Source organism: Meles meles, chromosome 19, assembly GCF_922984935.1.
Source record: "Meles meles chromosome 19, mMelMel3.1 paternal haplotype, whole genome shotgun sequence".
Lineage (NCBI taxonomy): Eukaryota > Metazoa > Chordata > Mammalia > Carnivora > Mustelidae > Meles > Meles meles.
In genome coordinates, this window is record NC_060084.1 from 30,632,733 (window position 1) to 30,648,059 (window position 15,327).

The 15,327-nt window shown below is 48.4% G+C and overlaps 1 protein-coding gene across 2 annotated transcripts in view; it reads left to right on the forward strand.

Moving 5' to 3' along the window:
• The first annotated feature begins 2,852 nt into the window (after positions 1–2,852).
• Positions 2,853–15,327, forward strand: part of TOX3 (TOX high mobility group box family member 3) — a 109,760-nt gene continuing 97,285 nt past the window's right edge. For both annotated transcript variants that reach the window (XM_045989398.1, XM_045989400.1), the window contains exon 1: positions 2,853–3,522. In XM_045989398.1, coding sequence (XP_045845354.1) covers positions 3,436–3,522 — 87 coding nt within the window. In that variant the 5' untranslated portion in view covers positions 2,853–3,435. The remainder of the gene's footprint in view (positions 3,523–15,327) is intronic.

Sequence of the window (15,327 nt, forward strand, 5' to 3'; positions counted from 1 at the left end):
TTCTTGCCTATCTTCCTTCTCACTGTCCTCACTTAAATGGATATTCATTCATTGCAACCCCCCCTGAGTACCAAGCATGGTCCAAGGTTCTTGGGGTACTGCTGCCATCCAGCATATTCCGTGCCCTCTCCTCCCCCACCCCGAGCTTTCTTTTAAAAATATCATGGAAGTACAGAGCCTGGCATCCCTCCTCCTACTTGTGAATGTGTGTCTCAGATTGCTTCTCTCAATAGCACTGGTGGCTTGTGTCAGGCCAGGATCTCCCGGTGAGTGGATGGGACAGGGCATGCGTCCACGTGTGCATATGGGATATATGCGTGTCAAGGAGTGTGACAGGTCCAAACCATAGTGTCCCCAGAGGATTTCCACGTGTGTCATCTGGGGAACCCCTCTTTCTCATTCATAAGTGCCTAAAACAGCACGGGGTAGGCAAGCAAGTAGCTGCTGAGGGCACGGAGACTGTAGGCAAGACCGTGAGGTCAGCAGCCTCCCGGAAGGACCTGTTTCTGTTCCAGGGATTTTTTCCGTTCCAAATGCCTGACACACGTATCTCAGACCCTTCACTTTCTTTTTCTTCGCCCAACCCCCCCCCTTTTAATCAAGATCTACGCTCAAAAATCACCTACCTTACCTCCTAAATCATCATCATAATAAAATAGTGACTGATGAATATTGTTCCTTTCCCCAAGGCATTTGCATCATAAGGGGGAGGGGGCGGGTTTTAAGAGGAAGGCTTTTTCAAAACAAGGGCCAAGAGGTGGTATTGGATGTGACCCGGCATTCCTAACTCCCCGGAGCCTCCTGGGAGAAGGTTCTTGCTTCAGTTTCCAGCGTCTACAGCTCAGTGCTGTGGCAACACGTCAGCCCACATGCAATTCCCAGGCTCGCAGCTAGTGGTGTTTCCGCTGTGAGTATTTGTATTCTGGATCCTCGAGGTCTGATTACAACTACAGGTTTAGTCTCTCCGTAACTCTGATTATACTTTCCCTCATCCCGTGGAATCAAGCTCAGATCACACCAGAGTGAGCACAAGGTGGGCAAGGGAAGTGTGAAATGAAAAACTTCCTCTTCCCAGCCATTGGGGCTCTGGTTAACAACTAACTATCTGCAAGAAAAAAATAATAATTTCTTTTTTGGTACCTCAGATCAGCAGGCTGCTTCTCTCCTGCGGCCAGATGCTGCCCTATACGCCATTGTTAAATACTAATAGTGAAACTTAAAAGATGTTCTCGTGCGAGGCAACAGGTGGCCACTGCACCCTCCCGCTCTGATTGGTGGAAAGGCCACAGGCGCCCAGTGGCCCAGAGAAAGGGCCTCCACGTCTGCAGTTTCAAGAACCTGCTCAATGGGGTGTTGTCCTGATAATATCTCAGCTCGCTGCCAATTTGTGCAACCCGCTGGGCCATTAGGGAGCGCCGCTGGGTTGTCAACGTTAAATGGAGACCTGGGAGAGAGGACCTAAGCTCTCTTAGCTTAGGGGGGGGGGGGGCTGGAGTCAACTCTGGGACAATGTGAGCAGTTGTTCCTTCCCTGAATACACACCGCTCTCTCGGGTGGTGTCCAAACACACGTTTCGGCTAAGAGAAGAGCAAATACACAAACTTTCACCTAATTGACGTTTATTTTTCCTGCTTGGTTCCAGAAAGATAATACTGGGGGAAGGTACACACACAGGTGTCACCAAGCTGGAGAGCCTACTTTGGAGAACAGAAGAACAGAAGAAAAGCAACCCATCTGAAGCTTGTCTGAAAAAGTTCAGGCCCCGGGCCAGCCAAGTGTGTTCAGGCGATGGAAGTGTTGGAGAGTGTCCGCTAAAATATTTGAAATTTCTCCCTTCCGGTTAAAGCAGCTTCTAGATAACCAAACTGGGGAGGGGCGGGGGGCAAAAATCCCACAGTCTTTCCTTAACGTTCTCATCTAAGCAATAAAGTCACTTCCCTTCGCTAAGGCTGAGGATCAAACTCTCAAATTAACCCAAAGCAATAAAGCAAGGGGGGGGGGCGTGGAGGGAAGAGGGGAAGGAGGGGGGAGAGACAGAGACAGAGAGAGACAGAAAGAGAGAGAGAGAGATGTAGCTTAAAGACAGAGAGATAAAGAGGAGGTGGGTGAGTGCAGTTTGAGGAAGTTAATCACCCAGAACCTTTTAGGAAAATGGGGACATTTTCTCTCTGAGAGCAGTGAATGATCCGCCTAGATCCAGTTACTCAAATGCCTTTCGAATACAAACAAGAGCAAAGGAAATACGAAGAGAACCGACACGAGGCTTAACTCGGGAGGCTTCGAGTCTGCCTACCTGTGAAAGGTCAGGCCCCAATACCCCTTCTGGAAAATACCACAGGTGTACATGGGCTCCCGGGTCCCGGGTCCCGGGAGGCCCTCATGCCGGTTTGCTGCTGGGTTAGGTGCCTCCGAGCAGGGGCCATTTCTGCGTGAAGGCGGAGTAGGGTAGACGGACCGGGGGACCGGCACCACGAGGGACGAAGGGGGCGAGGGGAGGAAACCGATGGAACCAGGGGTGGCAAGAGAGCGGACGGCGTGTGGACGCCGGTGGCCGGGGCTGGGGGCCGAGCGAAGCGGGGCTCGGAAAGGGGGGTGGGAGGGCCACACCGGGCACCGGGCTGGCAGCCGGCCCACCGAAGCGGCCGAGGAGCGGAAGGGAGCGAGGAGCGCTCCGAGGCATCGGGGACAAAGAGGACCGGAGAGGGAAGGGGGGCGAGGTGGGGAGAAGAGGGGCCCCGCGGAGGGGGAGGCCTTGGCGCGCGCGATGGGCACAGCCGGGGCTGCGCGAGGCGCGGGGTGAGCCGCGAGGGGCCGCGAGGGGCAGGGGCCGCAGCGGGGCGGGGTCGGCGCGCCCGGGGGCGGTCCGGGCCGAGGAGCGCACCGGCGGGGCGGGCGGCGCGCCAGCTGCCCGCGGTGGGAGGGGCGGAGCGGCGGCGGCGCAGGGAGGGGACCGGCGGCGGAGGCAGGAGGGGGAGAAGGAGGGGAGGGGCCGGGCCCCTTGTCTCCGCGGCTCCTCTCCTCAGTCCGCCCGGGGAGGAGGAGGAGGAGCGGGGCCAGCCGCCGCCGCCGCCGCCGCCGTCCCAGCCTCGCCCCGCGCACCTGAACTCGCCGCGCCGCCCGGGCCCCCGCGCCGCGCCCCGCGCCCCGGGCGCCCGGCCCGCGCGCAGCGCTGCCTCGGTGCCCCGGTGGGGCGCGTCCCCCGGGCCGCCTCCCGCTCTCCCGCGGCTCGCGTGGCCGCGCCTTTGTGTGCGGCGGTCGCGGCTCCCGGGCTCTTCGGGCTCCGGTCGTAGCGCTCCTCCCGCCCCGAGCCCCGCGCGCCGCCCCCGGGCAACCCCGGCCGGGCGCCCCCGACGGTGGATCTAGCGGCTTCGAGGAAGCAGGCACCGGCCCCGGCGAGCCCTAGCCCCGGCCCCCGGCCCCGGGCCCGGCTCCGGCATGGATGTGAGGTTCTACCCCGCGGCGGCCGGGGACCCCGCCGGCCTGGACTTCGCGCAGTGTCTGGGCTACTACGGCTACAGCAAGGTGACCGGGCCGGGGCCGGGGGGCGGCGGGGCGGGGGCCACCTCCCCATCCCGGGCGCGCCCCGCGCTCCAGCTCCCCGCCCGCTGCACTTTTCTCTCCCCTCTCCACGCCTTTCCTTTTTGCGCCTTCGTCTCTGTCCAACTCTTTCACTCTACTCTTTCTGCCCCCTTCCCACACCCCCCTTTTTGTCCCTCTGCCGGCGCTACACTCTCTCTCCCCCCACCGCTCCCCCCTCCAACCCCGCCGACTCTTCTTTGCTGCCCCAAAGAAGCGAAGAGCAGCCCGAGGACTGAAAGAGGGGACACGCTTGTGATTCTTTGTTGTTGTTATTAGTAAACATGGTCGCGGCGCCCCTGAGTTGGGGGGGCACCGCACGAGTCCCTGATCTCGTGGTCCGACGACCTCGCCACACCCCCCCCCCCCAACCCCTCTTACCTTCCCGGTACACTCGGGAGCTGGACCCCGGGGCCGCTCGGGGGGGGAGGAAAGGAACAAACTTTTGAGCTTTCCCTGGATTGGGCTGGGGCGGTGGGGGCGCGAAGTGTTGGGACCCCCGCAGGTGGCTTTTGCTGTCCTCTCGCTAGGGCGCCTTGGACCCCGGAACGGAGGTGCCAGCCCCTCCCTCGTTAGCGCCAAGCGGCTTCTCATCTTTCATTTTTTTGGGGAAGGGGTAAGTTTTGCATTTCGGGGAGATCAGGCTTGGAGACCTCCCCACCATGCCCTGGGTCAGCCCACCTCTTCTCCCCCCACTCCCCCGCGGCAACTTCGAGGACCGAGCTTTTCAGGTGGGTGAAGGTGGGTCTCAGAAGGGCAGCTGGCGCAGCTCGGACCGGCGAGGCGGGGCTGGAGTCGCAACCCTTGGGCCAGGGCGGCGCGGACTCCGCTTCTGGGTCCTTCCTGAAGCCCCCGGGGCCAAGCTTTGGAGGAAACATTCACCCCGAGGGCGATGTTCAGAGAAAGAGCTGTGCTCTGGATGGCCTGTGCCTTTTGAATGTGGTTTTTCTTTCCCCTTCCCCCTGCTCCTCCCTCCCCCCCGCCTTTTCTTTCAAATCGTAGTTTGTTTATGATTGCTTGGATAACAGAGGAGGAAATAAGGAGCCGCTGAAAGAAAGGTGCTATACAAAACTAATGAATAAATAACAGGAAGAGGAGGGATTGTATCTAGAGTGAGGAACAGTTTGCTGTGCCCCGTGGCTGATGGAGGCTCGTGTTCCTTTCTATTTGTTTATACTCCCGTTCCCAACTCCAGTGCTGAAGTTTGTGAAAGACCTTCAGGGTCTCTCTGCCTAACCCCTGTGTCCCTGGCGCCCAGCTCCGCGCCTGGCACCGCGGGCCTCCCCACCAGTAAAGAACCAAGGGACATTATTCAGCGTGTTTTAACCCTTTGGTGGTGCTGGCGGTGGAGGGCCGGGGTGGGAGGGGGCGTTCATGCTCTCAAAATTCCAAGACTGGTACACGAAGCTTAGAAAGGGAAGCAAGAAAAGGCCTCTGTCAGTAGCCAGGGTTAAGGGTTTTAGTTTCTGTCCTCTGATTTTGGATTTACTCAGGTTATTAAATGCTTTAAAAAGTCCCCCTTGTATGCTCGGTTAGGGACTTAGGCAGCCTAATTAAGTATGTCGTGTTTCTGAGAACCTACCTAATTGTTCCAGTGGGGTATTATTTATCTGCTTACAACTTAGCCTGTGTGTGCAAGCCTGGGAGAACTGGCCATGCTCTTATTTTTGGAAGCCATTACCTTGCTTAATGTAACTCCTTCTTTCTCTGATTTAAGATCAGCAACACTCGAATGACACCAAAATAGAAACCTTTTGTACTAATCCAGTCACTGCAGTGCGTGGCAAATCTCTCTGTTCACTGTGATCCCAAGGGTGCTTCAAGGGACCAGAGGAAATTGTGGGTGTTTTGTGTGTGTGTGTCTCTTTTTTATTTTTATTTATTTATTTATTTTTGAGCAAAGCTATTTTGAGCCCATTTAAACACAGAACATTTACTTCAGGAGGGTATAGAAAGCTCGAAACCCACCCGTTATTTATCGAGATGCTTGTTCAACTTCGTGAGTGAGAATGCAAGTTGGTTTGCTGTCATATTTTCTTTACACAGCTTTTTGCCTGGAACAGCCTGGTTTCTTAGTAATTCAGCAATCTGGTGGTCGCAAGGGCTGTGTGTACTGATTTATGAAAGTTAGACACAGTGCTTAACATTGGTGGAAATCAAATTGTACTTCTTCTAAGGGATGTCCACATTTAATTCCTTGCAGATAAAAATACAATAATCTTGCATTTGAGCCCCAATACTTTATCTTCGTACTCTTAATTTCAGCAGAGAAAAAACCCAATTTTATTCACAGTGATTTTTCTTTATAGGGAAGATGTAGTAGAAGAGGAAGTATTAACTTTGTGGGTATAAAACAGCAAGTGATAATTAAGGGTTTATAGCATTTTGTTTCACAGCTAACTTGTGTGTCTGAGGTGGTTCTATTCAGTACAGATTTATACTGAAAATGTAAAAACTAGCATACAAAGACATGCATTTATTTTAATTTGGAAATACCTGTAATTATTAATCTCTTAAGACTTAACTCTCTGTGAGGTATATTATCACTCCGGAGGCGAAATGATAGGTTTCAAACAAAGTACATTTCTGCCCTTTCTTGTTTTAACGACCATCTGGGAAACTTTAGAAGAAATACAGAACCCTCTGCTCCAGGCTTAACAAGTGAAAAGTTAGCACTTATCTTTAAATTTATTTACAAACCGTGAATAATAGGGTTTCATTCATTTCTCTCTTTAACAAATGTCCAGAGTCTTTGTATAAATTATATGTTGTGTGTATTATCTTTACATTCTGTGAGTATATGGATCCTTTTTAAATGTCAGCGCTCAGAAAGTGTACTGTCTATGGAGAATGGATGAAGGAGTTTTGAGGGTTCAAAAGTCATTGCAAGTAGGAGAATAACTTCAAATAAAATATAGCCAGGATCATTAAAATCTGTTAATAATTCATGAATCAGCCGCTGATGTATAAACTTACAGTCATCTCTGCTTTCTAAGGGCTAATTTCCATTTTAATTTCAAGTGGAAAATCTACTGTTTGAACATTTCTTTTTCTGATGTGGCTAACAAATTAAACTAACACCTATATTTTTTTAAAAGGCCGTGGGGGGTGGGGCTAGGCTTATGTTGCCCAAGTGCATTAGGGATCCACGTCTATATATCTGGAATTTTTCTTTCCCCAGGGAAGGGGAAAGGACCAGTCCTTTCCCCAGTAAGATTATATGCGTCAGATCAATTAGCATGTAGTTGTCAGAAGTCTGCCACCCCAAAATAAGCTATTGTATTGAAGGTGGGTGTGAGCCAAGTGAAATGACACAGTAGGTTAATAATGAACTTGGACCAGACTCTAGTTACTAGCTTTTTCTGTGTATTCTTAGGTTTTGTTTTGTTTTGTTTGTTTGTTTTTACCCCCTGCCCCCTTCCGAAATCTGGCTCTTGACTTCTTACCCTGTGCAGAATGGCCTTTGGTTGGTTTTACTATATCAGTCCCAAACCTTGCTTTCTAATTACTATATGTGTGATTGATCACTCTGCTTAATTAAGGTGTTCTGATGTGAGTGCTTTTACCCCACCTCCTTGGGCTGGCCTCTACCTTGGCCAGCTAGGAGAGTAAAAAGACCTGAAAGGTTGTTTGTCATTTGTCTATCTTATTGGAGACCGTGGTTCAAATTGAGGCCACACTGAGAGGGGGATTTGATTGAAACTTTTTTGAAGTTGATACGTTGCACTGGTGTGAGAACCAGTGATTTTGTTTCTAGGGCCTGGTGGAAGGGGGTGTGGAATTTTGAGAGAAGATTGAGAGATTTCCATGTGAGGTCTTCAAATAAGATAACTATTGAAGCCATGTTGTGAAAGAGATAGAAGGTTTTTCTAAGGACCGTAGACAAGGGGTCATAAACTCAAAATGCCTCTGGGGACAGCCAGTTAACCTATTGAAGATAGGGTTTGTGGTCAGATGGAGAACATGCCCCGTGTAAAGGGGTAGCCTTGCTCAGCATCCCTAGATTGTTGCCATGCCAACGTTTGGGCCCAGTATCTGCATTTTGCAGTTATTTTTCCAAGAGAATGATAATCTGAGTTTTTATGTGAAATAGCCTGAATGCTAAACGTTGGCAGCAAATTAACCCATTATTGAAATCCTTATGTAAGACCCTTAAAACATGCTCGTGTACTGCTTCTTTGCACGGTTTTGTCTTTGATAAACTCAGATGCAGCTGAGGTTTGAAAATCATTTTTTAGCAAGTCATTTATGGTTTATGTTCAGCTGTATGGATAGCTCTACTGGCGTCCACCTGTGTGGACAGTTCGGTGGAATGGGTGCAGGAAGTGGGATCTGACCACTTTCAGCGTAGTTCTGATTGGATAATTTGAATTCTGCCGTTTATTAATTTTAGGTCTTGAGTCATTGGAATAGTTCTAGATCAGGGGTTGGCAAACTGTGGCCCATGGGTCACATCTGGCCCACCACCTGTTCCTGCTTGGTTTGTGAGTTAAGAATGGTCTTTCTGTTTTTAAAGGGCAGAAAATCAAAAGAAAGATGACTTAATCAGTGTGAAAATTACATGACATTCACATTTGTGTCCATAAATAAAGTTTTATTAGAACACGGCCCCCTCATTTTTTTATATATCATCTATGGCTGCTCGCATGCTGCCGTTTCAGAGTCAGGTCGCTCTGAGAGAGACGGTATGGCTTGCGAAGTCTGAAATATTAAGTATTTGTCCCTTTACAGAAACAGTTTGCTGACCTCTGTTCTAGATCACCAGAGCGCTTGATAGCACCAGGGTCTTCCTTTGTTCCAAGACTGGGCAGTAGAAAGAAGATCTAGTTAAAGAGGTGGTGTAACTGGGTAGATGAACTATGTCAGAGACTGTGTTCCAGAGTGCTTCTAAAATGGTGGGGATTTAACCCTGGCTATACTTGAGCTATGGTGAGTGGGGTGAAGCTCGTGAAAGATACTCAGCCTCACAGTCTTACCCCAGTGCAGTTTAGTTAGAACCTCTTGGGCTGGGAACCAGGCAGCCGTGTTTCTGAAGCTCCCTAGGTGATTCCAATGTGCAGCCATGGTTGAAAACTTTGTTTCAGGCTGGGGATCCTCCTTTGGAGCAAGAAACCTCAAGGGGCAGTAGAACTGAGTCAAGAAGTTGGGGATTGCTGTAAAGTAGACAAGACTTAGGACGGAGGGATTATTGGTTCCATGTTGGCACTCACCGCCTTTTCCAGACCTCAGCAGGTCCTAAGCCCTATTGGTCTGGCTCCCCTCCACATCATATCAGACGTTAAAATGCTGTGTCCACGTCCTGCATTTATGGTGCTGACATCTTACTAGACCCTATCTGAGCTGATGCTGTTTGGTTGACTTATATTCACATGTTGTAGGCATCTGTAAGTTTAAACTCTGTCACATGTGTGTGTGGGGGGGTGTGGCCAATTAATTTTTTCCTCACATCGTAAGCATTTTTGTAAGCCCTTGAGAAGCCTGTGCTTCTAGATGTCATCTTCACTGACTGATGGATAAAATAGCCCTGTTGACACTAACTAAAGGTCCATGAACTTACCATTTCGCCACCCCAAACAGGGGAGCGTTGATGAAGACCCTGTGCCCAGGAAAGGCTGATACACAGTAAGCCACAGAGAAATAATCATAGTCGTTTTAGATCAAGTTGATGAATGTAGATGGCCACAACATTCACTGTACATGTACATATTTTAAGAACTTGCTGTTTTGGGTCACAGACAGTCAGGGGGATGCTGAGTCCACCTGAAGACTTGTTTTATCTAATTTGGACCCGTAGTTTAAAAAGTTCAGTTAGTTGTCTGTGTCTAAAAATCTTGCATGTAAATCTGGATTTTTAGGTCTGTCTGTCTTTCCTTCCTTCCTTTCTGTTTTCTTGTCTTGTCTCTTCCTTCCTCCTTTCCTCCCTCCATTCCTTCCTTTCTTCCTTCCTTGACATAATCATAAATTTGGCAGTCCTGTATCTGTTCCCTTGCATGGCAATGTTTTCCTCTCCACTCTGACTTTCTCATACTTAGCCCTTGGTGTCCCTCACCAGCACCCGGAGGCTTTGAGTTTGCAAACTTTAAGAAGAGATGAAGTTAAATAAGCAAAAAAATGTGATCCTCAAACCTAGTGAAGTGGGGTTACCACCACTGGAGAAATACAGTCCCCAGTATTCCTTAGGGTATGTAGGGTAATAGGTGAATGGGGAAAAAGTAATTTGTGATCATATTACAGGGGAGTGTTTCTCAAACTTCAGCATGCACAAGAATCGCCCCGAGAGCTTTTTAGAGCACAGACTGTTGGACCTCACCCCTAGAGGTTCTGAATCCTGGGGTCTAAGCTGGGGCTCCCACTTGATGCTGATGTTGTGCTTTGAGTACAACACATAGCACAGAGGACCTTCCAGTGGTAAGGCAAAGAGTTTGTTCCTTGTAAGAGTTTGTGAGAATGCTTTGGGCTGTAGGTAACAGAACACCCAACAGACCGTGGTGTAAAGCGTAAGAGCAATTATTAGGGTGTCAGTCTCAGGCTATTTTGGATGAAAGCAACCATGTCTTCAAGGACCCTCTTTTCTTCTTATTCTGCCACTTTTGAAGTTTCAGCAATCTCCTCGTGGTCACAAGTTGGCTGCTGTAGCTCCAGACATCACATCCTCACATGATAGCATGCAAAACAGGAAGCAAGGTAGCGGTGGGGGTGGAAGTGATAGCAAAAGTTCTTCTCTATATCTCTTAATAAGGAGGACTAGCTTTCCTGGAAACAGTTCCATTGGATTTTTTAATTTATTGATCAGAAATGGATCAGCTGACCTCAAATGGGCATAGGCCAGCCCTTAACAAAGAAGGAGTTTGCTGTGATCAACTTAGACCAATCCCCTGTCATCCCCTGGGGGCCAGGCACATTGTCACATGAGCATCAGTGATCTTAACGCTCTATGAGCGAGGAAGAAGGCCTTTGGAAAAGACAACCAGCTCTACCCCTGAGCACATTTGAAGACTTTGGCGTGGACCAGCATTGTGGTTGGAGTTGTACATTGTGAGAATGGATCTGACTTTTTGACTAGATTAGTGTAGAGCCTGACAAGAGGTAGGGGGAACAAGAGATGCCACCACCCAGTGGAGATAAAGGTGTGAGAAGATTCGAACTAAGGTGCTGTGACTATGGATGGGAGGGAGAGGAGGGCACTGAACAGAGCATCTCTGTAACTTAGAAGGGAGACAGAGGAGGCACGGGTGACTCAGGGTGTTTGAACTAGGGCTCTCAACAAATGGTAGGGTCTGGAGCCAAAGCAGAGATGTCATAGAAGAAGCTGGTTTTGAAGGAAAGCGAAAGCTGATATTGGCTATTGTGGTGCTATGTTCCCACAGAGACATCATGTAGACACGTGCATGAATGCACTGGAGAGCCCTCAGGGCTGAGGCGGACCCAAGTGGGAGTCCTGTAGGCAGTAGAGTGATGGAAATATGAGTGACTGCCTCCCCGCAAACTTTGCACACTCACCTCCCCAGTTGGCGAGCCAGTGTTTCAGAAAGTAATGTGTGGGACTCAGAAAACTTGGAAGTCCTGCTGTACCATTGCAACAATGGTATTAAAAAAGGTGTACGTGTGTGTGTGTGTGTGTGTGTGTGTGTGTGTGTGTGTGTGTGTGATGGTGCTGCCTTTTTATCTCAATAGTTGTTTGGGAAGAAACAATTTTAAATTGTTGTTATTTAGGGAGAATGATGTAAAATTTATAATAATGTAATTGAAAACCCTCTCAGCCATTTAGGAATTAAAACATTTCGTGTCTTTTCTTTATGTAAGTGGTGCAATTTCTAGCTGGATTTTATGACATGAGTGAAGTCATGAGTACCTTGGAGAATCTGTTTTGAGTATGCTTAATGAGGAAGGATGGGATTTCCGCTAAGAATGCTTATAAATAAAAGGTATTTGGAAAGTGGATTGAGCTCTTTAAAAACAAAAACAAAAACAAAACTCCCCAAACCCTGTTTAAAATAAAGTAGAGGCTTTTATTCAAGGTCTGCAGGAGCCTGTGATAGGTTTTTATCTTCTCCCTTTGTAGTAGATTATTTTGTTTTCTTTGTTTCCTGGGTTTGTATCCTTAATCCCTTCCTCAGGGAGGCCATGTTCTCTTAAATATGTTCTGTGCTTGTGCGCAGAACATCTGACCTTGGGCAATGGCCCTTCTCTTATGACCAACATTCTGTCTTTACTCTTAACTTGATTGTACTTCATTTATAAAAGAATAATTTGAATGTCTTGACAATCCATAAGTTAAACAAACTGGCCAATACCGAGAAGTATTTGGATTTTGCTCTAAACGCCTATGTGAAGGGTATGGATTCCTTGTTTTAGAGGAGATACATTTTAAGCTAGGCCTTCCTATTCTAAATGGTGGAAGTTGAATGTGGTCGTTTCTGCACTGACTGAATCGTTCATATAGAAGAGCTCTATCAAACATGGTGAGGGAGGTGAGTTTTTTTAATACTCCAAATTGATGTGATTTCAGCGATGGTACCATATTGTGAAAATTTGTAGTAATTTTTCCCTCTGATTTGTAATGAGCAAGGGGTTTGATGTACTCTAAAATTATAAAAGTTTTTGCACTTTCTCTTAAAATCTTCTTGGTATAGGAGGTAGAAGTCCCAAATGCTGACTGACTAGCAAGCTTTTATGAAATACGTATGATTGGCTGGAAGTTGATTTTCTGGAAAAAAGAGGAGTTAAACTTTACTAGAAACATTGGACACTCCAGCATACTCAGTAGATCTTTTTTTTTTTCTTTCCTCTTTAAGATTTTGTTTATTTATTTGACAGAAGAGAAAGGGAGAGTAAGTACAAGCAGGGCAATAGGGAGAGGGAGAAATGGGCTGAGCAGAGAGCCCGGTGTGGGGTTCGATCCCAGGCCCCTGGAATCATGACCTGAGTCGAAATCAGACGCTTAACTGACTAAGCCACCCAGGCACCCCTCAGTGGATCTGTCTTGTTCCTTTATGCCTGTATGTCTTTTTTTTTTTTTTAATTTTTATTTATTTTTTATTTATTTTTATAAACATATAATGTATTTTTATCCCCAGGGGTACAGGTCTGTGAATCGCCAGGTTTACACTTCACAGCACTCACCATAGCACATACCCTCCCCAATGTCCATAACCCCACCACCCTCTCCCTACCCCCCCTCCCCCTGGCCTGTGTGTGTCTTTAATGAGAACCTCAACCCTTATTATTTGGCTTTTATATAAATTCCGATAAAAGTGTTTAATGGAGAGGTAGTTAAAACTGTTGGATTTGTGAAAATTCTTTCGACTGCAAATGGGAAAAAGTCCTTAAACTTTTAATTAAATAGGAAAGGGATAGTGAGCTTTGTCTCAGGCATGACTGAACCCAGAGTTTCCAGGGATGTTATCAACACTTCCTTCTTGGATTCCCTGTCAGGCCCCCCTCAGGTGGGGGCAGGGTTCCAGCAGTAACTCCAAGGCACATCCTCATGTCCCCATAGGTGTGTGCATGTGAGTATTCATGAAGTGTGTGTGTGTGTGTGTGTGTGTGTGTGTGTGTGTGTGTTGGAGAAACAGAGTCTAAGGGAGATACTGTAATAGGTAAAAGAACTCCAGGAACGGCTGGGACAAGAGAAGTGGTTTTCTGGGGGGGTGGGGAGTGGGGGGTTGTGGTCCGGTGCAGGAGCTCACAGAGGCTGAGGGTTTGGAAAGGACAAGTAGGAAAAATGGGAAGTCACAGAAGAGAAGGCCGGAGAGGGAATTCCAGGCAGGCCTTCTGTGTGAGTGTGACACCCTAGCAAAGTTCCCATGGGGCCTGTGTAGGATGGCCCCGTGGGACAGTGTTTGGAGATGAGTTTGCATCTGTGTAGACGTTTCCTTTGGTGGTTGATGCGGGTGTGGGGGGTGCCGGCATATCTGGTGAAAGAGCTGAGGTTTCACCAGATACTGCTAAAGGATGTGTCTGTGTGTGTGTGTGGGGGGTGCATCTGCTTGGCACATGTGTGTTTCCATACGTGTATATGTGCCAGTTTTGTGGGGTGCGTGTACGTAGAGGATGACCATTTGGGGTGGGAGGAAATGAGAGGCTGTTCCAAGACTGTACCCGAAAATGTTTGAAGGAGAGAATACAGACACACGAAGAGAGAGTGATGAACTGATGGACGGATGGTCGGTTGGTGTTGGAATGAAGGCTGTAGGTAGGGGGACATTTGCCTTGAAAGTTGGCTACCCCTTCCTCTGAGATAATTGGGCAGAAAGGGAAGATGGTTGAAGATTCAGACATGCGTTTTAGTGGACAAGAAATGGGGGAGGGAGAGAGACAGAGATAGAGTGAGAAGGAGGGAGGGAAGCAGGGGCGAGGAAGAGGAGAACATGAGGAGGAATGGGTGGGGGAGATGACTGACAAACCCAGGATCCATCCCCTGCCTGTTTCTACCTCGGTTCTGGCCCTTGGTCCCTCCACCTTGGCCTTGTTTGTCTTACCCTGCCAGTATGGCCCTGCCACTTAAAAACATCTGAATATCTAAAATCTCTTCCCACCACCCCCACCAACCTCCAGTCACTGTCTTGTTACTTCATTCGTAGCGTGTATCTCTTTGAACTTTTTGTTCATTCATTCATTCATTCATATATTCCCTGTTTACCTCTTTCCACTAGCATGCAAAGCTCTGTGAAGGCGGGGATATTTGCTGACCACTCTATGCCCAGCATCTAGAACAGTGCTTAGCATGGGAAGGAAGGCATAATAAGGAGCGAACTGGAGATGAGTCAGAGTACTGTTGAGTAGACCTGGTGGAAGTTTAATCTTTTTTTCTTTTTTAATTTTTTTAAATTTAATTTTTAATTTTTTTAATTTTTAAATTTCTTTTCAGTGTTCCAGAATTCATTGTTTATGCACCACACCCAGTGCTCTATGTATTACGTGCCCTCCTTAATACCCACCACCAGGCTCACCCATCCCCTCCACCCCCCTCCTCACCAAAACCCTCAGTTATAAACACATGCTGGACCTCCTATGTGCCAGATACTTGGAGACAGTGGGAGGCGATGGTGGGGGGTCACCTGCCCTATTCTTGAGGAACTGGCCTGGAGTTGAAAGGATGATCCCTCTTGGACTGTTTTAAGATTAAATTTTATTTTAAATTTCCCCTTTCATTGTATCGTGCACTGCTGGCAGGGGACAGAGCGATGGGTGGTGAGGACGAGGGTGTGCGTCTTGCTTCGGCAGGAATGAGAGAAGAACAGGGGTTGCAAGAAGGGCAGTTTGAAATGACTGTTCTCAATCCCAAGGATCCAGGCTGGCCGAGGAAGGTCAAATGGTCAAGGACAGGAAGACTTTGCTAAAAGGCAAAGAAGAGTGTGTTAGTTAAGGTGGGCCAGCAGAAATAACATAATTTGAGTAGCAACCGCATAAATGAGGTAGACCTTCATCTCTCTTTTCTCTACTGAACTCAAGGGATAAGCAGTCCAGAGCTGTTGGGGCTTCATAGACACCTGGGAGCCAAGCCACCTCTGACTTCCATGTGACCCTTTACCCTGCAGGGTAGAGCACCATCAACATCCCTATCTAACCAGAGGAAGAAAGGTGGTCAAGGGAAAAGGGAGGTTTCCAGGGGCCACCTCGTGATACATGCTTATTTCTCATTGGTCAGCACTGAGAGCATGGCCGCACTTCTGCCTTTGAGGTATCCAGGAAATGTGGTCTGTGCCGTGACTGGCCTTGTGCCCCGCTACATGCTTCATTGCTGTGGAA